This window comes from Oncorhynchus nerka, linkage group LG12 (assembly GCF_034236695.1).
Source record: "Oncorhynchus nerka isolate Pitt River linkage group LG12, Oner_Uvic_2.0, whole genome shotgun sequence".
In the NCBI taxonomy this organism is placed as follows: Eukaryota; Metazoa; Chordata; class Actinopteri; order Salmoniformes; family Salmonidae; genus Oncorhynchus; species Oncorhynchus nerka.
The window spans coordinates 68664080-68691886 of NC_088407.1; the positions used below are offsets into that span (position 1 = coordinate 68664080).

Sequence of the window (27807 nt, forward strand, 5' to 3'; positions counted from 1 at the left end):
TTATTTCTGCCTCAGGTTTGGGCTTTATTTTTAACAAGGTAGAGAATAAATAGGGGACAAAAGTGCTTAATAAACAGGACAAAGAGCAACATATGTCACTGCACTTATCTAACCCAGGCCTCAATAATGCCTGATAGCAATTTGCATGATCTGCGGCTAGTAGGCCTACAGTATAACCGGACCTTCCGCTGTGTGGCCAAAACAGGAAATTAGGGGTTGAAGAATACCTTTTACCCATAATGCATTTCATCATGGAACATACTGTGCAATTTCAAATTTCAAAACTCCCCCGGGAGAATGAACAGGTTGGCATGAACCACAACACAGTTGAAACATTGAGCTCTTGAACGCCATTTAGTTTGCCTGTAACAATCTCTGACGGGAATACATGAAGGACCCCTCTACAATTAGCCTACGAGGACAAATAAAGTAAGCATTTACATGTCTTTAGCTTAACTTTAGTATTAATCATACTCATTAGAGATCACTTTGTAGTTATACTTTTAAACAACAAATGCATGAATAGAAGAGCAATTAGTGTGGAGCTGCAAACAAAATGTTTAGTGCCAAAACCAAATGAATCGGCATGCACGACCACAAACTCTCATACATTGTATTTCAGCCTTCGGAAAAAAAGATACCAAATCACAACTATTGCAATTCAATAAACAGGCCACAATACCGTGTCATTGAAAATTGTAATGACAAAAATTGTGCAAAAATAAAATGATGCAAGCTACAGAAGCGCAACAGTGAGTCTATAGTGAAAGTAAGAATATTAGGCTATGATAGTTTCATCTCTCACCTTGTTCCATAACACAATAGCACTGATTACAGATGATGTCCATGAGATTTTAGTTTGCCTTTGTGTTTGTTTGTGTGACATGCTTTAGTTACAAACAACATTGTGTTTGCTTGCCGTAGCATCTGTTTCAGTAGGTTGACATGGTTTTAGTCATTGCACAGAAAGGTAAACACATAGCAAACTGCCAAACAAATCTTTGTATAGCAGAGACAGGCAGTGGATACATTCCAGCCAGGTGCCAATGACAAGCAGCACCGGCGTCATCAGTTAAAACAAGGACAGAGATAAGTGCATGAGAGAGAGTGAGAGAGAGACAGAGAGAGAGAGAGAGAGAGAGAGAGAGAGAGAGAGAGAGACCTATCCCATCCAGTTCTGCCTCTATCCTTATCACCTCCCCTCCTCTATCCCTCTATCCTCCCCTCCTCTATCCTTCCATCCTCACCTCCTCTATCCCTCCATCCTCCCCTCCTCTATCCCTTCATCCTCCCCTCCTCTATCCTTACATCCTATCCCTCCTCTATCCTTCCATCCTATCCCTCCTCTATCCCTCTATCCTCCCCTCCTCTATCCCTCTATCCTCCCCTCCTCTATCCTCCACTTCCTCCCTCCCTCTCCTTCTTCCATCCTCCCCCTCTTCCCTCTCTTCCTCACTCTCTTATCTCATGAACAATAGGAGCGAGAAAAAATAGCCATGTGCAATCTTCATTTGGTTTGGTGATAAGGATCTATCAGGGGCCATTTCAGTTGCGGGGAACATCAATAGAGTCTGTATGGAGAGAAGAACGCGGCCTGTTGAATTATTCAAACCATACACTTTGCTGCTCGAAAACATAGGGGTAAGGTATATCTTTGATAGGGCATAATAGATATCTAAAATTAGAATCTTAGATGCACCATTCACCCCATGAACACTCATTTGTGAGAAAGGAGAGAGAAAGAGAGGGAGAGAAAGAGAGAGCGAGAACCGTCGGTTCAATGCAGACAGACCAGTGGAGTAACAGCTTTATGTGACAGACAGTTGACGAGTGAGAGTTTAGGTTAAGATAGGAAGACTGCCTGCTGCTTGAGCGTTTTAATCTCTGTCATATCCATAACTATTCTGTCATAATAATCCCTAGCAGGCCGGCCGGCTGGTCGGTCCACAACACAGTTAAAATACAGGGCAGATGGATTATTGTGCTGCAGGACTGGCCTCCCCAGAGTCCAATAGAAAAAGCTGCTAGCCGCTCTATGAAAGAGAACGTGTATTACTATTACTACAAGGAACTGGATCAGCAGCCATTAAAGTGGGAATCTGTCATTCTTACATTTATTTTACAGAAGCCCGCTACTTTTTTTTGTCTATAAAGCAATGGCATTAAACAACTTTATATTTTGTGTTATGATGGTGTAAGAAAGTTGTACTATGAGCTCATGAGTTGACTGGGAGTGAAAGAGCCTGAGGGGTCCTGAATCATTCTGAACCACTGACAGATATCATCTGCTTCTCCAACTCTTGTTAATGTAATAAATAAGTTGCGCTGATGTGGGGGTAAATGATCTATTAACAAGCTCATCACCTGAGATTGAGTCATTTCATATTGTTTTGGTTATGGTTCATTTCAAACTAATCAGAAGGTGGTATGCCAGTTGGGCATGTGCTGCAATTGTCCATTCTTATACAGTACTGTACTGCTCTAGGAAAGCTTTTGTTTATGCACAGCAAGCCTGGGCGTTATAAGTGTGTGCTTGTATTTATTTATTTATTTTTTTGTAGGGGGGGGGGGCAGCTTTAATATTGCAGATAGATTGTAGCTTCCATCAAAGTAATTGTCTGCATAATTTCCAATCCCCCATATATATTTTTTATAAATATTTTTTTGTAAATATATACAGTACCAGTCAAAAGTTTGGACACACCTAACTCATTCAAGGATTCTTCTTTATTGTTACTATTTTCTACATTGTAGAATAATAGTGAAGACATCAACACTATGAAATAACACATATGGAATCATGTTGTAACCAAAAAGTGTTAAACAAATCAAAATATATTTTATATTTGAGATTCTTCAAAGTAGCCTCCCTTTGCCACGATGACATCTGCTAACCCTACCGCTAACCCTACCAGTTGTGTAAAGTAATTAAGTAAAAATACTTTAAAGTACTACTTAAATATTTAAGGGTTTCTGTACTTCACTAATTATATACTTGCCAACTTTTACTACATTCCTAAAGAAAATAAATATACTTTTTACTCCATACATTTTCCCTGACACCCAAAAGTACTCGTTACATTTTGACAGGAAAACGGGTCCAATTCACACACTGTTCAAGAGAACATCCCTGGTCATCGCTACTGCCTTTGATCTGGCGGAATCATGAAACACAAATTCGTTGTTTGTAAATGACTGTATGTCTGAGTGTTTCCGAGTGGGCCCTTGGCGATCCGTCAATAAAAAAAGAGAAAATTGTGCAGTCTGGTTTAATATAAGGAATTTGAAATGATCAATTATTTTACTTTTACTTTTGATACTTAAGTATATTTAAAAACAAATACTTTTATACTTTACTCAAATAGTATTTTACTGGCTGACTTACTGAGTCATTTTCTATGTTTACTTTTACTCAAGTATGACAATTGGGTACGTTTTCCATCATGGAACCCTAACACCCCTCCCCTAATTGGAGTAAACTAATGAACAGCAACACTTAGGCTTCTACTTCCAGCTTATACACACTAAATACATTTGACGGACACAGTCTATTTGACAATAGTTATATTTGGTTTGTTTTAAGTCCTTCCTCTACCCTCAACCTCTCCCATCTATTTCTGATGTCCATCCAGTTTGATTTCTATTTGCCATATATTTTGAACTGTGCTGTTTCACAAAAGTTCTGAACCTTTATACATTTTACAGACACAGTATATGTTACATTTGTTATCTTGTTGTTATTAGTCCCACCCTTCAGCTCCATTCAACTCCTCCCATCTATCTCTTAACACCCATCCATATTGGATTTCTATTTGCCATATATTTTTCAACTGTGCTGTGATGCTTCACAACATTTCTGAACCTTTCTATTCTCATAGTTTCTACAGATTGTAAATTAAAGATAAAAAATAAAACAAATTCTAAATGTATTATTATATTATTGATCGACTGATTATGACTTTTCAAATCACCCATTATTGCGATCTATCTATATCTGTGTGTGTTTGTGTGTATTTGTGTGTTTGTTGGCGTTTGTGCCAGGCCTGTGTTCATATCTTGTTAACCAGCAGACAACATTCCCTAGTGAAAGCTGTAATACATTGCTTTCCTGATGTATTTCTGTGTAAATGGCAATCAGAGTATTCGGGGAGGGATGCAATGAGCTTACAAGCATGGTACTAGTGGCCGGAAGCTAAAAGTTTCAGTTTCACTATCAGAGGCCATCCTTTACAACGCGCAACAGCAACACAAGCAGCAAACCCAATCAGTAACCTGGGTGGAGCTAATTAAACTGTCAACTCTACATGCAGCGCCTGTTTAGCCAAAATGAGTTATGGAGAAGGAAAAAGGGATCATTTTGTCAGTTTACGAGCAAAACTCACTTAAGCATAACAGGCAAAGCAGGTAACTGTGGTAATTTGTGACATAGGTTTGAAGGAGCCGCGATTTCAATTTCAATTGGCCATCTGTCTAGCTGTCTCTGTGAAGTTCTACTGCTTTTTAACGTCTGAAAGTGACTGGCAAAGTAGGGCTCATTTATTCTGAAACGATGCAGATTTGAAATCGCTTCATATTTCAAAGCGTGGAGTGCTGGAGTTTAAAGTAAATGATAATTGCATGAGCTAGGAATCGGCATTTTGGCTTTTAAGTGTGTCTGAGTGGGTAGTGTGTCCGTAAGACTGGGAGAGGGAGGGAGGAAAGGAAGAAAGGGGAAAGGGGAAAGGGAGGGAGAGAATGACAGAGGAAAAGGGAGGGGGGATAAGGGGGAGATAGGGAGGTAGCAATATACAGAGCGAGGGATGGAGCGAGGGAGTGAGGGAGGGGAGAGAAGGAGGGAGCAAGGGAGAAAGAGAAGTGCTTTCTCACATGAATCCAAAGGGGCAGGCCTTGTCACAGACCACAGCCTTGCACTTCTTGGGCCTAGGGCGACACTGACACGCGTCACAGCCGTGGGCATCTGTCTGCAGGCCGAAGGGACACTTCAGGGTACAGACAGAGATCAGGGCACTGCACAGCTCTTCTCCTGTAGGAAGGACATAGACACATCAGACATCATTATCAGAGGAGGCTGGTGGGGTGGGAGGAGTTGTAGCAGGACACTTTGTAATGGCTGGAATGGATCTTTGGAACAGAGTCAAAAATGTGGTTTCCATTTATTCCATTCCAGCCATTACAATGAGCCTGTCATCCCATAGTTCCTTCCACCAGCCTCTTCTGCTCAATATATGGCCAAAACTACAATGCAATTTAATAGTTCTAAAAGCCCAATTATTATTTCATGACCTGTGGCAATGGATTAGAGGTGCATAAACTCCAAATTATGATTTTTATTGATAATGCCCTTTGCAGCATATCATATTCTAACAGGCAGGAACACAAACCAAAAACATATTTGTTTTTAAAAGACCTTTCAGGATGTCTCAGTGTGCCCTCTGAGTGCCTTTGGTCCACGTCTGATAACGGCCCAGACAGGTATATTCATATCGAGAGTCAGACATTCAGGACAGTGAGAGAAAACACCAGAGAACAATGTCTCAATGTCATTGGCCCATGGCGAGTTCTCTCCTCTATATAAACCAAAATGTTCAGAAGAAAAAATATACATATTTTTCATAATATGCTTGACTGACTGAGACGTCAGACCAGACTAGGGAGGTCACTACCTGGACTTGTCCAATAAGAAACACAAATTTTCGTTTTACATTGGAAAACGTTTTAAAACATATTCCACTGTGTTCCCTAATGAATATGGCCCAGTACTAACGTGTTTTGCAGTGGCAGGTGCGACAGCCGTTCAGGTCCAGTTGGAAGCCGTATAAGCAGTGCTTCTCTGACAGGGAGCAGTTCTCTAGTGACTGACAGGCAGGGGGTGCCATAGTAATGTAGGTGGGCTCTGTAGGAACACAAATCACACAAACCACTCTGGAGGTGAGTCACTGATAAATGAGGAACTTCACTCAACACACACATATGACGCTCACATACACACATGAATACGCACGCACACACACCCTCAACACAAATATACTCATAGGAGTCATCAGAGTCAAAAGCAATTTCTCAGCAAACCCTCAATACCTTCCATTAATGTGGGTAATATCAGAGAGCAATAATCAATGTCCATTATAACGGCACAACCAACCTACCCTCTGTGACTTGACTCCTCCATCTAATGCAGGGATGGGCAACTGGCCTTCGGATCAATTTCCCCCCCACCCCCAAAAATTACATATATAAAGTCCTGTTGAGGCTACTGTAGACCTTAATAACAATAATAACAAAATGTGGACAAAGTAAAGGGGTCTGAATGCATTCCGAATACACTGTCACCAATTAATTGATTAAAAGACACTGTTTGGCAATGAAGGTCTACAGTAGCCTCAACAGCACTCCGTAGGGTAGCACTATGTTGTAGCCGGAGGTAAGCTAGCTTCCGTCCCCCTCTGGGTACATTGACTTCAATACAAAACCTAGTTGGCTCATGGTTCTCACCCGGTTCTAACATATCAGAGCTCTTTCAGCAATAACTGATGCCGAGCAGTTGCCATACCAGGTGGTGATGCAACCAGTCAGGATGCTCTCGATGGTGCAGCTGTAAAACTTTTGAAGAATCTGGGGACCCATAACAAATGTTTTCAGTTTCCTGAGGGGTAAAAGGTGTTGTCGTGCCCTCTTCATAACTGTCTTGGTGTGTTTGGACCATGATAGTGTCCACATCACCAACGAACTAAGGAACTTGAAACTGTCTTATCGATGTTGGTGATCAGGCCTACTGCTGTTGAGTTGTCAGCAAACTTAATGATGGTGTTGGAGTCATGCTTGGCCACGCAGTCGTGGGTGAACAGGGAGTACAGAAGGGGACTAAGCACGCACCCCCGAGGGACCCCAGTGTTGAAGATCAGCATGGCAGACGTTTGTTGCCTACCCTCACCATCTGAGGGCAGCCTGTCAGGAAGTCCTCGATCCAGTTGCAGAGGGAGGGGTTTAGTCCCAGGGTCCTTAGCTTAGTGATGAGCTTTGTGGGCACTATGGTGTTGAACACTGAGCTGTAGTCAATGAACAGCATTCTCACATAGGTGTTCCATTTGTCCAGGTGGGAAAGGGCCGTGTAGAGTGCGATTGAGATTACGTCATCTGTTGGGGCGGTATGCGAATTGGAGTGGGTCTAGGGTTTCCTACATGATGGTGTTGATGTGAGCCATGACCAGCCTTTCAAAGCACTTCATGGCTACTGACGTGAGTGCTACGGGGCGGTAATCATTTAGGCAGGTTACCTTCGCTTTCTTGGGCACTAGAGACTATGGTGGTCTGCTTGAAACAAGTAGGTATTACAAACTCGGTCAGGGAGAGGTTGAAAATGCCAGTTGGTCTGTGCATGCTTTGAGTACACATTCTGGTAATCCATCTGTCCCTGCGGCTTTGTGAATGTTGACCTGTTTAAAGGTCTTACTCACATCGGCTACGGAGAGCATGATCACACAGTCGTCCAGTACAGCTGGTGCTCTCATGCATGTTTCCGTGTTGCTTGCCTCGAAGCGAGCATAAAAGGCATTTAGCTCATCTGGCAGGCTCGCGTCATTAGGCGGCTGGGTTTCCCTTTGTAGTCCGTAATAGTTTTCAAGCCCTGCCACATTTGACGAGCGTCAGCGACTAGAAGGATTCAGTCTTAGTCCTGTATGACACTTTGCCTGTTTGATGGTTCATCTGAGGGCATAGCAGGATTTCTTAAAAGCGTCCAGAATAAGTGTACCGCCCCTTAAAAGCAGCAGCTCTAGCCTTTAGCTTGGTGTGGATATTGCCTGTAATCCATGGCTTTTGGTTGGGAAATGTATGTACGGTCACCGTGGGGACGATATCGTCGATGCACTTATTGATGAAGCCGTTGACTGAGGTGGTATACTCCTCAATGCCATTGGATGAATCCCGGAACATATTTCAGTCTGTGCTAGCAAATAAGTCCTGTAGCGTAGCATCCATGTTATCTGACCACTTCTGTATTGAGCGAGTCACTGGTACTTCATGCTTTAGTTTTTGCTTGTAAGCAGGAATCAGGAGGATTCAATTATGGTCAGATTTGCCAAATGGAGGGTGAGGGAGAGCCTTGTATGCTTCTCTGTGTGTGGAGTAAAGGAGGCCTAGAATTTTTTTCTCCCTGATTGCACATGTGATATGCTGGTAGAAATGAGGTGAAACGGATTTAAGTTTGTCTGCATTAAAGTCCCGGCCACTAGGAGCATTTTCTTGTTTGCTTATGGCCAAATACAGCTCGTTGAGTGCGGTCTTATTGCCAGCATCAGTTTATGGCGGTAAATAGATGGCTACGAATAATATGAATGAGAACTCTCTTGGTAGATATTGCGGTCTAAATCAAATCAAATTATAGTTGTCACAAAAGCTGAATACAACACCTTACAGTGAAATGCTTACTTACAAGCTCTTAATTAACCAACAATGCAGTTAAGAAAAAAAAGAAGAAATAAAAGTAACAAATCATTAAAGAGCAGCAGTAAAATAACAATAGCAATTCTATATACCAGGGCTACCTTTACAGAGTCAATGTGCAGGGGCACCAGGCACCGGTCTGTAGCTTATCATGGGGTATTTTACCTCAGGTGAGCAACACCTCGAGACTTCTTTAACTTCTTCGATATGGGGGCGCACTTTTAATTTTTGGATAAAAAAACGTTCCCGTTTTAAACAAGATATTTTGTCACGAAAAGATGCTTGACTATGCATATAATTGACAGCTTTGGAAACCAAAACTGCAAAGATATTATCTGTGAGTGCCACAGAACTGATGCTACAGGCGAAACCAAGATGAAATTTCAAACAGGAAATGCCCCAGATTTTGAAGGCGCTGTGTTCCAATGTCTCCTTATATGGCTGTGAATGCGCCAGGGAATGAGCTTACACTTTCTATCGTTTCCCCAAGGTGTCTGCAGCATTGTGACGTATTTGTAGGCATATCATTGGAAGATTGACCATTTTACACTACATCTACCAGGTGCTCGCTTGGTGTCCTACGTCGCAATTATTGCGTAATCTCCAGCTGCGTGTATTTTTCCATTTGCTTCCGAGGAGAAACCCAACTGCCACAAATGATTTATCATCGAATAGATATGTGAAAAACACCTTGAGGATGATTCTAAACAACGTTTGCCATGTTTCTGTCGATATTATGGAGTTAATTTGGAAAAAAGTTCGGCGTTGTAATGACTGAATTTTCTTTTTTTTTCTTAGCCAAACGTGATGAACAAAACGTCACTTGAGCTCTACACAAATAATCACATTTTTGGAAAAACTGAACATTTGCTATCTAACTGAGAGTCTCCTCATTGAAAACATCTGAAGTTCTTCTGTAAATGACCATTTGAATGCATCTCTGCATGTCTGGCAGACATATCAGTGTGATGACGGATCACCACCTCCTGCTGAACCTCGGCAAGACGGAGCTGCTCTTCCTTTTGGGGAATGACTGCCTGCTCCATGATCTCGCCATCACGGTTGACAACTATCGTGTCCTCCTCCCAAATGCTTGTTTAGCTATGGTTCAAAAGCATATTTTGAAAATCTGAGATGACAGTGTTGTTAACTAACAGGCTAAGCTTGAGAGCAAATATATTTATTTCATTTCATTTGTGATTTTCATGAATAGTTAACCGTTATGGTAATGAGCTTGAGGCTATAAATGGGATCCCGGATACAGGATTGCCTAACAGGTTAAACAGCATGATCATCTACACAGGTGCATGTCTCAAGTTTTGGGGGGCTCCCTTGGCATGCTGCCTGCAGGAATGTCCACCAGACAGCAGAGAATTTAATCCCAATTGGTCTCTCACGTAAGCAGCCTCCAACTTAATTTTAGAGAATTTGGCATCCGTACATTCAGACAGGCCTTGCAACCACAGACCATGTGTAACCACACCAGCCCAGTACCTCCAGGCTCTGATCAGGCCCTTCATCAAACAAGGATCATCTGAGACCATCCACCCGGCCAGCTGATAAGACTGAGGAGTATTTCTGTCTGAAATAAAGCCCAGTCAAAACTATTCTGATTCTGGCCCCCCAGTGGGTGGAACAAACTGCCCTCCCCTGCCCAGTTATGTGAAATCATAGATTCCGGAGACACCTATTTCATTGATTTAATGGACCTGATTTCCTTAATGAACTGTAACCCCAGTAAAAAAAGAATTTGATGCATGATTGTTTATATTTTTGTTCAGTGGATGTCTTAAAATGAAGTGTCACATTTCATCCAATCCATTTAAAGATTGTAAACATTAAATATCATATTGAGGAGCAACTGCCACAAATGATTTATCATCAGATCATGTGAAAAACACCAAGGTTGATTCTAAACAACGTTTGACATGTTTCCTCGATATTATGGAGTTAATTTGCCTGGTTTGGCGACCAGAAGTCAAAGGAAGTAATGACTGAATTTTCGTTTTTTTTTTTCTTAGCCAAACGTGATGAACAAAAGGAGCGTCTCCTACACAAATAATATTTTTGGAAAAACTGAACATTTGCTATCTAACTGAGAGTCTCAGACTCATTGTCAAAACATGAGTTCTTCAAAGGTAAATGATTTTATTTGAATGCTTTTCTTGGACAGGAAAAATGTTGGAGAAGGAATGCTAGGCTTAATGCATGCTATACTATCAGGACTCTTACACAAATGCTTGTTTAGCTATGGTTCAAAAGCATATTTTGAAAATCTGAGATGACAGTGTTGGGGAACAAAAGGCTAAGCTTGAGAGCAAAGATATTTATTTCATTTCAGGAGGATTTTCATGAATAGTTAACGGAGGTGGGAGGAGGTAATGAGCTTGAGGCTATAAATGGGAGGTGGATACGGGATTGCTCTCGCAACAGGTTAAACAGCATGATCATTACACAGGTGCATGTCTCAAGTTTTGAGGGAGTGATCCATTGGCATGCTGCCTGCAGGAATGTCCACCAGACAGAGAGAATTTAATGCTCATTCTTCAACCATAAGCAGCCCCAATTTAATTTTGAGAATTTCATTTACATTTTTACAGTACATTCAACAGGCCTCACAACCACAGACCAGTAACCATATTCAGCCCAGTACTTCCACATCCCTCTTCTTCATCTGCAGGATCATCTGAGACCAGCCACCCGGACAGCTGATAAGACTGAGGAGTATTTCCATCTTTGAAATAAATACCTAAAAACCTATTCTGATTGGCTTTGGCTCCCAGTGGGTGGCTATGCCCTCCCCCTGCCCAGTATGAGTGAAATCATAGATTAGGGCCTATTTCATTGATTTGAATGGACTGATTTCCTGAGCAAAAATGAACTGAAAACCAAAGTAAAAAATGAAATTGTTGCATGATTCGTTTATATTTTTGTTCAGTGTATCTCTTAAAATGAAGTGTCTACATTTCATCCAATCCATTTAAAGATTGTACAACATTTAATATCATATTGTGGTGCTAGCTCACCAAATTTCACAGTCATGGACACCAGCACAAGGTTTAGTTATGAAGCTTTGACATGTTCCTCCCTGATGCCTGTCACCCTGCCTGGTTGGCTGCTACTCTGCTGTATGGATCTCCATTTGCTGAGCACAGGGCCAGGACCAGTCCTGTGCTGTGATTATAAAATGACAGGGTTGTGGGTTGTAGAGGAGACCAGACCCTGAAGTCTGAATCTTTCTCCCTCTCTCTCCAGATGACAAATCTTAGGTGTGGAGGAGGCCCAACAACCTGTGGAGGAGGACAGGAAAAGAGAGGTCTCCAGACCATCTCAGGTGACCTTCTGTGGACCTCAGGTCATCAACTCATCCCTGACCGGTGGGGACGGTCTTCAAGAGAGGAGAGTTGCACCCCTTCTGAAAAAAGAGAGGTGGGAGGAGGTCAGGAGAAGGAGTGGGAAGGATCCCTTCTTTCTTTCTCTGGGGAGGAGGACAGGAGAAGGATCCAAAAGTCAGGTTTCAAGACAGTCAACTGAGTCCCGCTATCTCTCTCGGAGGATCCAAAAGTCAGGGAGGAAGACAGGATTCAACTGGGAGGAGGACTCTGTATCAGGTGGGAGGCGGTGGCACTGAGGAGGTAACTCTCTCTCCTCTGCTCTCATCCTTCTAGACCTATCGGCTGCCTTCGATACTGGGAACCATCAGATCCTCCTCTCCACCCTCTTCTTGGGCATCTCAGAACCTAGAACCCACGCTTGATTGCGCACCTGACAGGTCGCTCCACCAGGTGGCGTGGCGAGACATTCCGTCTCCCCTCACCACGTGCCTCACCACTCAGTGTCCCCCAGGTCTCTGTGCCTAGGCCCTCTCCTATTCTCATACACCAAGTTTTTGGCTCTTCATAACCTCACATGGTCTCTTATCATTGCTACTTGCAGATGACACAATTCTCTCCCACTCTTTCCCCTCTTCAGGTTCTATCATCTGTCCCTTCTGATAAATCCTTCTCCGTCCTGTCTCCTGATTTTGCCATCTTTGACCCAACTCTCCTCCCTTTCCGGATCCCCTTTACTCCCGGCTGGCTAGACACTCCCCTTCTGCTCCGTGACTGAGTGACTCATTGCTGAGACGGAAGAGGGCTGCTCTTCCTCCTGAGCAAAAATGGAGGACTGCCAAACTTCCGGGGACCTTTCATCCTTTCAACTACCATTGTGTCCTCTCCCAGAGCGCTTTTCTTCCTCTGATCTGCTGACAACACCCTGTCTTTCTCAAATAACATCAACATTTCTGTAGGTTCATGCCTACAACATCCCAGAGGAAACTCTTTCACACCTTCCTCTCAGGTCCTAATCCAGGCACTCCTGTCATCTCCCGTCTGGATTTTGCAAGCACTTTGAAAAGAAGATTGGCTGGGCTCCTGCCTGTGCCATTAAACCCACAACTCATCCAGAACGCCGCAGCCCGTCTGGTGTTCAACCTTCCCAAGTTCTCTCACGTCACCTTCTGCCCTCTCTCTCCACTGGCTTCCAGTGAGGTCCGCCAAGACCTGGGTGAGGCTTGAGGGGAACGGCACCTCACTTCCCTCTGATCAACCCCAAACAAGGCCCACTGACCTGATCCAGGCCTCTCTTCTCCACACCATCTCTGGGACCTTCTCCATTCCTCCTTGGCCTCATCAACTCATCCCTACCACTGGCTGTGTCCCATCAGCCCAGTCAAAACTGTTCGAGTCTGGCCCCCAATGGTCAACAAACCCTCAACTCCTCTGACAGCGGAGTCAATCAAACTTCCAGACACCTGAAACCCCAATTTTTTAAGGAATACCTGAGCGATAGGATAAAGTAATCCTGACCCCTCCCCCTTAAAAGACCTAGATGCACTATTGTAACAATCTTCACTGATGTCATAAGGTGAAGGTCACCAATTTGTAGACTGTCGCTCTGGATAAGAGGCTCTCCGCACTGCCAAATGACTTAAATGTAAATGTAATGTCCTCCTAGATCTATCCGCTGCCTTCGACACTGTGAACCATCAGATCCTCCTTTCCACCCTCTCAGGTCTGGGCGTCTCAGGCTCTGCACACTCTTGGATTGCATCCTACCTGGCAGGCCACTTCTACCAGGTGACATGGAGAGGATCTGTGTCTGCACCATGTACTTTCCCTCCAGCGCATCGGTTCAAGGCCCTCTCCTCTTCTCTCTCTACACCAAGTCACTAGGGTCTGTTATATCCTCACATGGTCTCTCCTATCATTGCTATGCGGGTGACACTCAACTACTTTTCTCCTTCCCCCCTTCTGACACCCAGGTGGCGACACATCTCTGCATGTCTGGCAGATATCTCAGCTTGGATGTTGTAACAGCTAATGGGGATCCCTATAAAATAATAAAATACCCCCCAAAAATCACCACCTCAAGATCAACCTTGATAAGCTGGAGCTACTCTTCCTCCCGGGGAAGGCCTGCCCGCTCCAAACCCTCTCTCCACGGTGTCCCCCTCCAAGAGTGCAAAGAACCTTGGTGTGATCCTGGACAAGACCCTGTTCTTTTCTGCATCAAACCTGTGACTTTCTCCTGCAGGTTCATGCTCTACAACATCCTAAGAGTACAATCCTACCTCACACAGGAAGCGGTGAAGGTCCTAATCCAGGCACTTGTCATCTCCCATCTGGACTACTGAAACTCGCTGTTGGCTCGGGTACTCGCTTGTGTCATCTAAACCATGCAACTTATCCAGAAGGCTGCAGCTCGCCTGGTGTTCAACCTTCCCAAGTTTTCCCATGTTACCCCACTCCTACACTCAACCCAGTCCAAGCTCTTCTCTGCCCTGGCACCCCAATGGTGGAACCAGCTTCCCCCTGAAGCTAGGACAGCAGAGTTCCTGCCAATCTTCTGAAAACATCTGAAACCCTACCTCTTCAAGTTATATATCTTGAAAACGGATTGCTGACTTGAAAAACATTTTGGGACTATATTAATTAACAATGTACTAATGAAACAAATACCAAAATATTGTTTTTGGGTGGAGTTTTCCTTGATGAATGCACCTTAAGATGTAAGTCGCTCTGGATAAGAGCTTCTGCTAAATGACTAAAATGTAAATCTGTAACAACCCCCACAGAACATTCCCCTAAGGTTCTTATTAGGTTTCTAGGTAATGTAATAAGAAAATGTGTTCTGGGAACATTCTTGCAACATCAGTTGAATATTTTATACAAAAATGGTATTATCATCACCACAACTGGACAGTATTTTTTGTTTTTAGAACTTTTGGGACAACCTAATGAATGTTCTGGGAACGTTCACAGAACCAATTTTGGTTTGCTGGGTAGTCCATCACCAGAGACTATGAATGAAATGATGCACAACATCAGTTGTAGAAATAAAACATACTGATAATGCTAATAATAACAATGCTCAATCTATTGGAAACCATTTAAAAGTAAATAGATAGCAGCCTATATAGAGAAACATGTCATTAAACATAGGCAAAACAAAATTGTTGCTGACAATTTGGGGTCACTTAATTACTGGTAAACACAAAATGGCCAGGTAGGGAGGGAGAATAAGGTCTTTCTGAAAACAACGCAGTACCAATTATTCTGGAGTTGCAAATTTAATTAAGCACCAGCAGATAAAAGTAACAAAATTATAAAAACATTTTTTCCCCATCCGCTTTCCTTTCAAGGTTATTTGTCTCTGTCGAACACCTCCATTCATTTATTTCAGGACTTTTCGATGTTATGATTTATAAATGAGCACTCTCTCTCTGATTTCATTAACTAGCTAAAAACTAGGGCTAAAACAAGGTATCCCTAATAACAAACAATTGGTGGGCGGGCTGAAAACAGCCTAGTGGCTATAGTAGCAGAGGCATGGCAAAAGACTATACACACAAACAGTGACAAAACACACACACACCTGTTGAGGTGGGATTCCGCTATAAGTTATGCAGCATTAAGTATCGCAAAGGCTTCCAGAAGGCTTCATCCTAATATGACAGCCTTCATTTGCTTAATTACACATAGCGCATCTGGTACAATACCCACCCTGACATAAAGTGAGTGTCACATTGAGGAAACCACCTCTCCTAACGAATAATAATTATGAAATAAAAATGCATAACGAGCTGGCCTGACTGAGGAGGAGCTAAATTAAGCTGCAGGGAGCACAAGGCCGTGCCCCTGGGGCCGCTGGGACAAGGGCAGAGGTGTGGTGTGTGTGTGTGTGTGTGTGTCTACTGGCTGGGAGGGACAAGGTCAGGGGTGACAGTGGCAGGACCTGGCTTGTGTTTACCTGGTCTTCCCAGAGGCCCAGACCCAGTACACACAGAGGCCCAGACCCAGTACACACAGAGGCCCAGACCCAGTACACAGAGGTCCAGACCCAGTACACACAGAGGTCCAGACCCAGTACACACAGAGGCTCAGACCCAGTACACACAGAGGTCCAGACCCAGTACACACAGAGGCTCAGACCCAGTACACACAGAGGCCCAGACCCACAGCTCACACTGACTGACCCAGCCTCAGGTTTAAAGCTGATGGGCTCTAACAGTCAACGACTACATGTTACAAACCCCCACACTGCAAGTTGGTGACTACATTGGTGTAAATCAAAAAACCATTGTAATAGTGTTTGAGTAATATTTGATATGGTAAATAGATGAGGCAATCCCATTCATTGTTTCTCAGATGATTCTAGATGGCAGTGAAATAAGGTTGAGGTCCTAACCAGTGAGATCTCTATTAAGGGTAGCCTGCTACATATCACCAATGTCAGGAGTTTTTGTTGAGGAGGCAGAGTAAGGTCATGAGAGGGATAACGATGTGAGGGCATGCATTAAACTCTGCTGCTCCCTGTCATCATAGCATATCTCTCAGAGTATCTCTCACGTCCCCCACCAAGACACAATGGTCAATATCCCCAATAGCACAGATGGTGAAACCCATCTTACAGTATAATACAAAAACTCATCCCATCCATGAATGGAATACAAATATGAATAGGTGTTTGGGAGAAATCACATTTTGCAATTCTATATATTTTTTCCATCTCCCTTAAAACCTTGTTTAATTAGAAATTAATCAAAGCCAAACCTATCCTAGTGACAAAAAAACATTATGCCCCATAGGGATTCCATTCCCCAAACTACTATCAGTAAATGTAATGGCTGTAAATGTGTGTGAGCACGAGCATATCAAGGAAGCAAATAATATCTTCACCCACCTATCTATCTCAGCTTTGATCTGAAAAACCCTGGAAACATATTGCTCGAATGAGGACAGAACACACAAAAAAAGCATTATCAGCAACACAAATAGTGTGCCTACTGTGAAATAGTAGTATTGAGTGAACCATGTTGAGCTTATTTCACCTATTTTACATAATACAGAAATAAAATACGGTCTATAAATGCATAAATACATATGATCTGTTATTATTCATATTACCGTTCAAAGTGCATGGCCAGGCATGTGACAATTGGGTTAGCGTGGGAGGACTGGGGACAACATGGTGACCCTACCTGCCTCTCCCTCTCTAGGTGTGAGCCTCGGTCAGTCAAAAAAACACATAATTTCTCCAGAGGCAGACAGGCACATAAAAGATTAATGGAAGGTGGTGGGGGTGAGCGTGCTCACCATGGGGTAGAGGCAACGGGACCTGCAGGCATTAAGACATGGCATGGATCACTGCCCTCCTCTCTCCCTTCCCTTCCCTCCCTCCACCCACCCCAGGTCCACATTATTGCAGACACAGGAGTGGAACTGACCCCAGGCCAGTGAAACTAGCTACCTAAGTGGAGATCTTTGCATCCTGATTACAAAACAAAACTCACCATAAATCCATTGGGTTGAGCTTGTAATGCAATACGTTGCTCATTTTAAATTCCCTGTTAGTCATTGATTTGGTTTTAAAATGCTTTGATAGTCTAATATTGGTCTGTTTAATTGGAGGGAGAAGTGGAGGAAGAACTGATCCAGTGGGGCAAAAAAAAGTATTTAGCCAGCCACCAATTGTGCAAGTTCTCCCACTTAAAAAGATGAGAGAGGCCTGTACTTTTCATCATAGGTACACTTCAACTATTACAGACAAAATGAGAGAAAAAAAGTCCAGAAAATCACATTGTAGGATTTTTAATGAATTTATTTGCAAATTATGGTGGTCACCTACAAACAAGCAAGATTTCTGGCTCTCACAGACCTGTAACTTCTTCTTTAAGAGGCTCCTCTGTCCTCCACTCGTTACCTGTATTAATGGCACCTGTTTGAACTTGTTATCAGTATAAAAGACACCTGTCCACAACCTCAAACAGTCACACTCCAAACTCCACTATGGCCAAGACCAAAGAGCTGTCAAAGGACACCAGAAACAAAATTGTAGACCTGCACTAGGCTGGGAAGACTGAATCTGCAATAGGTAAGCAGCTTGGTTTGAAGAAATCAACTGTGGGAGCAATTATTAAGAAATGGAAGACATAAAAGACCACTGATAATCTCCCTCGATCTGGGGCTCCGCGCAAGATCTCACCCCGTGGGGTCAAAATGATCACAAGAACGGTGAGCAAAAATCCCAGAACCACACGGGGGGACCTAGTGAATGACCTGCAGAGAGCTGGGACCAAAGTAACAAAGCCTACCATCAGTAACACACTACGCCGCCAGGGACTCAAATCCTGCAGTGCCAGACGTGTCCCCCTGCTTAAGCCAGTACATGTCCAGGCCCGTCTGAAGTTTGCTAGAGAGCATTTGGATGATCCAGAAGAAGATTGGGAGAATGTCATATGGTCAGATGAAACCAAAATATAACTTTTTGGTAAAAACTCAACTCGTCGTGTTTGGAGGACAAAGAATGCTGAGGTGCATCCAAAGAACACCATACCTACTGTGAAGCATGGGGTTGGAAACATCATGTTTTGGGGCTGTTTTTCTGCAAAGGGACCAGGACGACTGATCCGTGTAAAGGAAAGAATGAATGGGGCCATGTATCGTGAGATTTTGAGTGAAAGCCTCCTTCCATCAGCAAGGGAATTGAAGATGAAACGTGGCTGGGTCTTTCAATGATCCCAAACACACCGCCCGGGCAACGAAGGAGTGGCTTCGTAAGAAGCATTTCAAGGTCCTGGAGTGGCCTAGCCAGTCTCCAGATCTCAACCCCATAGAAAATCTTTGGAGGGAGTTGAAAGTCCATGTTGCCCAGCAACAGCCCCAAAACTTCACTGCTCTAGAGGAGATCTGCATGGAGGAATGGGCCAAAATACCAGCAACAGTGTGTGAAAACCTTGTGAAGACTTACAGAACATGTTTGACCTCTGTCATTGCCAACAAAGGGTATATAACAAAGTATTGAGATAAACATTTGTTATTGGCCAAATACTTATTTACAACCATAATTTGCAAATAAATTCATAAAAAATCCTACAATGTGATTTTCAGGATTGTACCTGGATTGTACATTGGTGATATGTAGCAGATTACCCTTAATAGAGATCTATGCTATGATGACAGGGAGCAGCAGAGTTTAATGCATGCCCTCACATCGTTATCCCTCTCATGACCTTACTCTGCCTCCTCAACAAAAACTCCTGACATTGGTGATATGTAGCAGGCTACCCTTAATAGAGATCTCACTGGTTAGGACCTCAACCTTATTTCAATGCCATCTAGAATCATCTGATAAACAATGAATGGGATTGCCTCATCTATTTACCATATCAAATATTACTCAAACACTATTACAATGGTTTTTTGATTTACACCAATGTAGTCACCAACTTGCAGTGTGGGGGTTTGTAACATGTAGTCGTTGACTGTTAGAGCCCATCAGCTTTAAACCTGAGGCTGGGTCAGTCAGTGTGAGCTGTGGGTCTGGGCCTCTGTGTGTACTGGGTCTGAGCCTCTGTGTGTACTGGGTCTGGACCTCTGTGTGTACTGGGTCTGAGCCTCTGTGTGTACTGGGTCTGGACCTCTGTGTGTACTGGGTCTGGACCTCTGTGTGTACTGAGTCTGGACCTCTGTGTGTACTGGGTCTGAGCCTCTGTGTGTACTGTTTCTGAGCCTCTGTGTGTACTGTTTCTGAGCCTCTGTGTGTACTGGGTCTGAGCCTCTGTGTGTTCAAACAGGTGCCATTAATACAGGTAACGAGTGGAGGACAGAGGAGCCTCTTAAAGAAGAAGAAGTTACAGGTCTGTGAGAGCCAGAAATCTTGCTTGTTTGTAGGTCCCAAATACTTATTTTCCAACATAATTTGCAAATAAATTCATAAAAAACCCTACAATGTGATCTTCTCGATTTTCTTTCTCATTTTGTATGTCATGGTTGAAGTGTACCTGTGATGAAAATTACAGGCCTCTATCATCTTTTTAAGTTGGAGAACTTGCACAATTGGTGGCTGACTAAATACTTTTTTGCCCCACTGTATATAAGAACTGAAATATTAATCTGTCTCATTACTGATATGGGATTCAGTCCCCTGTTGGTCCCTGTCAGATCATCCATCCACTGACTGACTGCATGATAGAGTCCAACACTAAATCTAAATACAAATACTATTTATTACAGCAGATATATCCTTCAAGTTACTGTGTGGTAAGTCAAGCATTCAAGGCCACAGTATTAAAAGTATGCTAATGCTGATAGGGAACTTACAGTTCATTGTTTAACAGCTAACAATGCTAAGCTGTAACAATCAATTCAAAGTGTATTGGTCACGTACACATATTTGCAGATGTTATTGCAGATGCAGGGAAATGCTTGCGTTGCTAGCTCCAACAGTGCAGTAATACCGAACAATACAAAAACAATGTATCCATATTTTGCATCACTGATTTTAGCATTTGCTGACTCTTGAAGATTTGTTTCATCATGACTTCCACCTACAAAGTTTTGACTGGTTATGATTAAAGACATTTTTATACACCTGTATACGTTTGGTAAAAGGCCATTTGACACAGTGCTTAGTCCATAGATAGTGTTCCTGGTATCCATAAGATAAGGGGTTATACTATATTACAAACATGGTACTTGGCTACAAAGGTAAAAGAGACTATAATCAACAAAGATCTTCACCTACAGTACACCATCGATCCAATATATGCTTGTGTGTGGATGTGTGTGATATAGAAACCGGCAGCATACTACACTGCACTAGCCCCTTGAACCTTAGATGTAATCTCATCAGTGATAGGAAGCCATAGAGAGCCTTAGAAAGATAACACAACAACATCCCCAGATAGCTTTGCAAAAATCCATAATTCAGACTTGCCTAATAAAAGATTATGATTCTGTAAGCCGCTAAGCTCACTGCTTCCACTAACCAGACAAACGAGCAACAAGCAGCAACCTAAGTCCCCAGTGTGGTCTTCCCAAACCAATTTGAGAATAAAGGAGGTAATGTGGTATTCTGATACACATGCGTGATGAAACTAAAGCAGTGCATAATGTTGGGGGAAAAGAACACCAGGGACGATTTGTGTGTCACCGTTTGTATGCAGATTGCTGCTGTATGGCACCAGCGGTAGAGGAGCCGAGGCACGCACCTGCTAACTGAAATTATGCGATTCTGCTCAGCTTCAAATAGATTTCCCTGGATTTCCCTAGATTTCATTAGAATCCTCACAGACACCGACCCTGTCTATCCACTGAGTCACACTGCACTGCCAAGTAGATAAAACATACAGACACATAGACAGGTCCATATGGATACAAAGATAAATACACATAAAATGTACAGTACACAATGGCAGAGAGAGACAAGGGTAATGTAGAGAGAGAAAATGCGAGAGACAAAGAAGCAGACAAACTGAAACTTAAGCTGAGAGAAAGAGGCAAAACATTTAGACAGAGAGAAAGTAAAAGAGAGAAAGGGATAGAAACAGGCACAGCTAGCATGAGAGATAGAATTAGACAACAACTGAGTAGAGACATACTAGGAGATGCAACCAGACAGAGGCAATGAGACAGACACAAACAGAGACAGACAGGTTGAGGTGAGAGGGCATGTCAGGTGGCGGTGTGTGCTCTCCTTACCCTCACACACACACACACACACACACACACACACACACACACACACACACACACACACACACACACACACACACACACACACACACACACACACACAAGCATACAAGCATACACACTTACCCTCACACACTGGACAGCACTCTCCGGGTACGGTCACTGGGTTGAGGCAGCTGTGCCCACAAGCAGCGGCCACACACCGGGAGTCACCACTCACACACTGGCAGAACGTACAGTCGTCCTCACGCCAGTGGTCTCCGTGTGCTAGGATCTCCCCATTCACGTAGCAACCTGCGAAGTTCAGCACTGGGTAGATGGGGTCTGGAAAAGAGATAGTTGGAGAAAATATTGATTAATATTAAAGACCCCAAAACAACAGAACAGGAGCCCGTAACTTGAATCCCAGATGGAATAGCAGTCGGAAGTGTGTTTTTGTCTTGTCCCGTCCTGTCCCTTGTTTATATCGTTTTCTTCATATATATTTTGTATATATTTAATCTCAATTTCCATCTACGGACTGAATATACTCTCCTGCAACCCGCCTCAGCCAATGTGGTACGGATCTGCTATTTTTATAGTTTAGAACCAGAACCCCGATCAGAAGCTAGCCAGCTAACTAGCTACAAGCTAGTAGTCAGTTAGCAGCTGCTAGCGGTCCTCACCGTTAACTCGGACATCAGCCAGCCTCAACCCGGTCAATTCCTGCCAGTCTGCACAGCGCGATATCAACTCAGAGCATATCTGACTGCTTTTTCTCTACCACATCTCCGGATACCTACCGCATGCTCTGAACCTTTACACAGGAACATCACAGCTAGCTAGCTGCTATCCGAGTGGCTACAACTGGCTAACGTCTCTGTCCCGAAGCAAGCACTAGTTAGCCTGGAGCTAGCCTGGAGCAAGGCCCATATCCCGGCTAGCCAAAGAGGTCGACCAGCCAATTCTTGGGCTACAGTACCCCTTTTGCCAATTGGCCTGGACCCTTTACTGCCGACACGGAGCCCCGCCGATTCATCACGACTGGTCTGCAAACGTAACCGTCCGAGGTGGTTTTAACAGGCTCTTCCTTTGCGAAGTCGCCTGAGGCCCGTCTGCCAGCCCCGGCACGCTAGTTGTCAGAATCGCCGTGTCTCCAGCTTGCCTAGCGTAGCAACTACGGAATTGGCTCCCTCACTCATCTAGTGTTACTCTTTGGACCCTATAATAACTCAGCTATACATGTCTCTCCCTAATGTCAATATGCCTTGTCTATTGCTGTTTTGGTTAGTGATTATTGTCTTATTTCCAGGTAGAGCCCCTAGCCCTGTCCAATATGCCTTAGATAGCCCTTTTGTTCCACCCCCCCACACATTCGGTGATCTCACCTGGCTTAACTGGAGACAAAACCTCTCTCATCGTCACTCAATGCCTAGGTTTACCGCCACTGTACTCACATCCTACCATACCCTTGTCTGTACATTATGTCTTGGATCTATTCTTCTGCGGACCCAGAAATCTGATCCTTTTACTCTCTGTTCTGAACGCACTAGACGACCCTTATCCTACTCATCCTCTGTTCCTCTGGTGATGTAGAGGTTAACCCAGGCCCTCCAGCCCCCAGCACCACTCCAATTCCCCAGGCACTCTCACTTGCTGACTTCTGTAACCCGAAAAGCCTTGGTTTCATGCATGTTAAAATTAGCCTACTCGCTAAGGTTGTTTTATTCACTGCTTTAGCACTCTCCGCTAACCCTAGCCATGTCAGAATCTTAGGACGGCCACCAAAAATCCTGAAATTTCCATCCCTAACTATAACATCTTCCAACACGATAGAACTGCCAAAGGGGCGGAGTTGCAATCTACTGCAGAGATAGCCTGCAGAGTTCTGTCATACTATCCAGGTCTGTGCCCAAAAAATTCGAGCTTCTATTTCTAAAAATCCACCTTTCCAGAAACAAGTCTCTCACCGTCGCCGCTGGTTATAGACCTCCTTCAGCCCCCAGCTGTGCCCTGGACACCATATGTGAATGGATTGCCCCCATCTATCTTCAGAGTTTGTACTGTTGGTGACCTAAACTGAGATATGCTTAACACCCCGGCCGTCCTACAATCTAAGCTAGATGTCCTCAATCTCACACAAATGATCAAGGAACCTACCAGGTACAACCCTAAATCCGTAACCATGGGCACCTTCTTAGATATCATCCTGACCAACTCGCCCTCTAAATTACACCTCAGTCTCAGCGATCACTGCCTCATTGCCTGCGTGCGTGATGGGTCCGCGGTCAAACGACCACCCCTCATCACTGTCAGACGCTCCCTAAAACACTTGAGCCATCAAGGCCTTTCTAATCGACCTGGCCCAGGTATCCTGGAAGGATATTGACCTCATCCCTATGCCTCCCTCCAGTCCCTCGACTTCTTGGCACTGACGGAAACATGGATCACCACAGATAACACTGCTACTCCTACTGCTCTCTCTTCGTCCGCCCACGTGTTCTCGCACACCCCGAGAGCTTCTGGTCAGCGGGGTGGTGGCACCGGGATCCTCATCTCTCCCAAGTGGTCATTCTCTCTTTCTCCCCTTACCCATCTGTCTATCGCCTCCTTTGAATTCCATGCTGTCACAGTTACCAGCCCTTTCAAGCTTAACATCCTTATCATTTATCGCCCTCCAGGTTCCCTCGGAGAGTTCATCAATGAGCTTGATGCCTTGATAAGCTCCTTTCCTGAGGACGGCTCACCTCTCACAGTTCTGGGCGACTTTAACCTCCCCACGTCTACCTTTGACTCATTCCTCTCTGCCTCCTTCTTTCCACTCCTCTCCTCTTTGACCTCACCCTCTCACCTTCCCCCTACTCACAAGGCAGGCAATACGCTCGACCTCATCTTTACTAGATGCTGTTCTTCCACTAACCTCATTGCAACTCCTCCAAGTCTCCGACCACTACCTTGTATCCTTTTCCCTCTCGCTCTCATCCAACACTTCCCACACTGCCCCTACTCGGATGGTATCGCGCCGTCCCAACCTTCGCTCTCTCTCCCCCGCTACTCTCTCCTCTTCCATCCTATCATCTCTTCCCTCTGCTCAAACCTTCTCCAACCTATCTCCTGATTCTGCCTCCTCAACCCTCCTCTCCTCCCTTTCTGCATCCTTTGACTCTCTATGTCCCCTATCCTCCAGGCCGGCTCGGTCCTCCCTCCCGCCTCCGTGGCTCGACGACTCATTGCGAGCTCACAGAACAGGGCTCCGGGCAGCCGAGCGGAAATGGAGGAAAACTCGCCTCCCTGCGGACCTGGCATCCTTTCACTCCCTCCTCTCTACATTTTCCTCTTCTGTCTCTGCTGCTAAAGCCACTTTCTAGCACTCTAAATTCCAAGCATCTGCCTCTAACCCCAAGAAGCTCTTTGCCACCTTCTCCTCCCTCCTGAATCCTCCTCCCCCTCCTCCTCTCTGCAGATGACTTCGTCAACCATTTTGAAAAGAAGGTCGACGACATCCGATCCTCGTTTGCTAAGTCAAACGACACCGCTGGTTCTGCTCACACTGCCCTACCCTGTGCTCTGACCTCTTTCTCCCCTCTCTCTCCAGATGAAATCTTGCGTCTTGTGACGGCCGGCCGCCCAACAACCTGCCCGTTTGACCCTATCCCTCCTCTCTTCTCCAGACCATTTCCGGAGACCTTCTCCCTTACCTCACCTCGCTCATCAACTCATCCCTGACCGCTGGCTACGTCCCTTCCGTCTTCAAGAGAGCGAGAGTTGCACCCTTCTGAAAAAACCTACACTCGATCCCTCCGATGTCAACAACTACAGACCAGTATCCCTTCTTTCTTTTCTCTCCAAAACTCTTGAACGTGCCATCCTTGGCCAGCTCTCCCGCTCTCTCTCTCAGAATGACCTTCTTGATCCAAATCAGTCAGGTTTCAAGACTAGTCATTCAACTGAGACTGCTCTTCTCTGTATCACGGAGGCGCTCCGCACTGCTAAAGCTAACTCTCTCTCCTCTGCTCTCATCCTTCTAGACCTATCGGCTGCCTTCGATACTGTGAACCATCAGCTCCTCCTCTCCACCCTCTCCGAGTTGGGCATCTCCGGCGAGGCCCACGCTTGGATTGCGTCCTACCTGACAGGTCGCTCCTACCAGGTGGCGTGGCGAGAATCTGTCTCCTCACCACGCGCTCTCACCACTGGTGTCCCCCAGGGCTCTGTTCTAGGCCCTCTCCTATTCTCGCTATACACCAAGTCACTTGGCTCTGTCATAACCTCACATGGTCTCTCCTATCATTGCTATGCAGACGACACACAATTCATCTTCTCCTTTCCCCCTTCTGATGACCAGGTGGCGAATCGCATCTCTGCATGTCTGGCAGACATATCAGTGTGGATGACGGATCACCACCTCAAGCTGAACCTCGGCAAGACGGAGCTGCTCTTCCTCCCGGGGAAGGACTGCCCGTTCCACGATCTCGCCATCACGGTTGACAACTCCATTGTGTCCTCCTCCCAGAGCGCTAAGAACCTTGGCGTGATCCTGGACAACACCCTGTCGTTCTCAACTAACATCAAGGCGGTGGCCCGTTCCTGTAGGTTCATGCTCTACAACATCCGCAGAGTACGACCCTGCCTCACACAGGAAGCGGCGCAGGTCCTAATCCAGGCACTTGTCATCTCCCGTCTGGATTACTGCAACTCGCTGTTGGCTGGGCTCCCTGCCTGTGCCATTAAACCCCTACAACTCATCCAGAACGCCGCAGCCCGTCTGGTGTTCAACCTTCCCAAGTTCTCTCACGTCACCCCGCTCCTCCGCTCTCTCCACTGGCTTCCAGTTGAAGCTCGCATCCGCTACAAGACCATGGTGCTTGCCTACGGAGCTGTGAGGGGAACGGCACCTCAGTACCTCCAGGCTCTGATCAGGCCCTACACCCAAACAAGGGCACTGCGTTCATCCACCTCTGGCCTGCTCGCCTCCCTACCACTGAGGAAGTACAGTTCCCGCTCAGCCCAGTCAAAACTGTTCGCTGCTCTGGCCCCCCAATGGTGGAACAAACTCCCTCACGACGCCAGGACAGCGGAGTCAATCACCACCTTCCGGAGACACCTGAAACCCCACCTCTTTAAGGAATACCTAGGATAGGATAAAGTCATCCTTCTCACCCCCTTAAAAGATTTAGATGCACTATTGTAAAGTGGCTGTTCCACTGGATGTCATAAGGTGAATGCACCAATTTGTAAGTCGCTCTGGATAAGAGCGTCTGCTAAATGACTTAATTGTAAATGTAAATGTAAATCCCGTCAGTAGAGGATGCCTGGTTGCTCTTTAAAAGTGCTTTCTTTGCCACGTTAAATAAGCATGCCGCATTCAAAAAATGTAGAACTAAGAACAGATATAGCCCTTGGTTCACCCTAGACTTGACTGCCCTTGACCAGTACAAAAGCATCCTGCATCAAGCGTTCTGCATTAGCTTCGAATAGCCCCCGCGATATGCAACTTTTCAGGGAAGTCAGGAACCAATATACTCAGTCAGTTAGGAAAGCTAAGACTAGCTTTTTCAAACAGAAATTTGCATCCTGTAGCACTAATTCCAAAACGTTTTGGGGCACTGTAAAGTCCATGGAGAATAAGAGCACCTCCTCCAAGCTGCCCACTGCACTTAGGCTAGGAAACACTGTCTCTACCGATAAATCTACGATAATCGATAATTTCAAGAAGCATTTTTCTACAGCTGGCCATGCTTTCCACCTGGCTACCCCTACCCCTAAGCATCTCCAATCCAAAATTAAATCTAGAATCGGCTTCCTATTTCGCAACAAAGCCTCCTTCACTCATGCTGCCAAACATACCCTCGTAAAATTGACTATCCTACCGATCCTTGACTTTGGCGGTGTCATTTACAAAATAGCCTCCAACACTCTACTCAGCAAACTGGATGTATCACAGTGCCATCCGTTTTGTCACCAAAGCCTCATATACTACCCACCACTGCGACCTGTATGCTCTTGTTGGCTGGGCCTCACTACATATTCGTCGCCAAACCCACTGGCTCCAGATCATCTATAAGTCTATAAACCCCGCCTTATCCCAGCTCACTGGTCACCATAGCACCCACCCACGTAGCACACGCTCCAGCAGGTATATTTCACTGGTCATCCCCAAAGCCAACACCTCCTTTCGCTGTCTTTCCTTCAAGTTCTAATGCTACCAATGACTGGAACGAATTGCAAAAATCACTGAAGCTGGAGTCTTATATCTCATTCTCTAATATTAAGCATCAGCTGTCAGAGCAGCTTACCGATCACTGTACCTGTACACAGCCAATCTGTAAATAGCACACCCATCTGCCAATATCCCCATATTGTTATC

General features: G+C 44.8%; 1 protein-coding gene across 1 annotated transcript in view; it reads right to left on the reverse strand.

The window, feature by feature from the left end:
* Positions 1-27807, reverse strand: part of LOC115138651 (cysteine-rich motor neuron 1 protein-like) — a 196529-nt gene that overhangs the window by 32048 nt on the left and 136674 nt on the right. Inside the window, exons 7-9 of the mRNA XM_029675742.2 lie at positions 21588-21785; positions 5765-5893; positions 4867-5023 (exon numbers count right to left, since the gene is read on the reverse strand). Of these exons, the coding sequence (XP_029531602.2) occupies positions 4867-5023; positions 5765-5893; positions 21588-21785 (484 nt within the window). The remainder of the gene's footprint in view (positions 1-4866; positions 5024-5764; positions 5894-21587; positions 21786-27807) is intronic.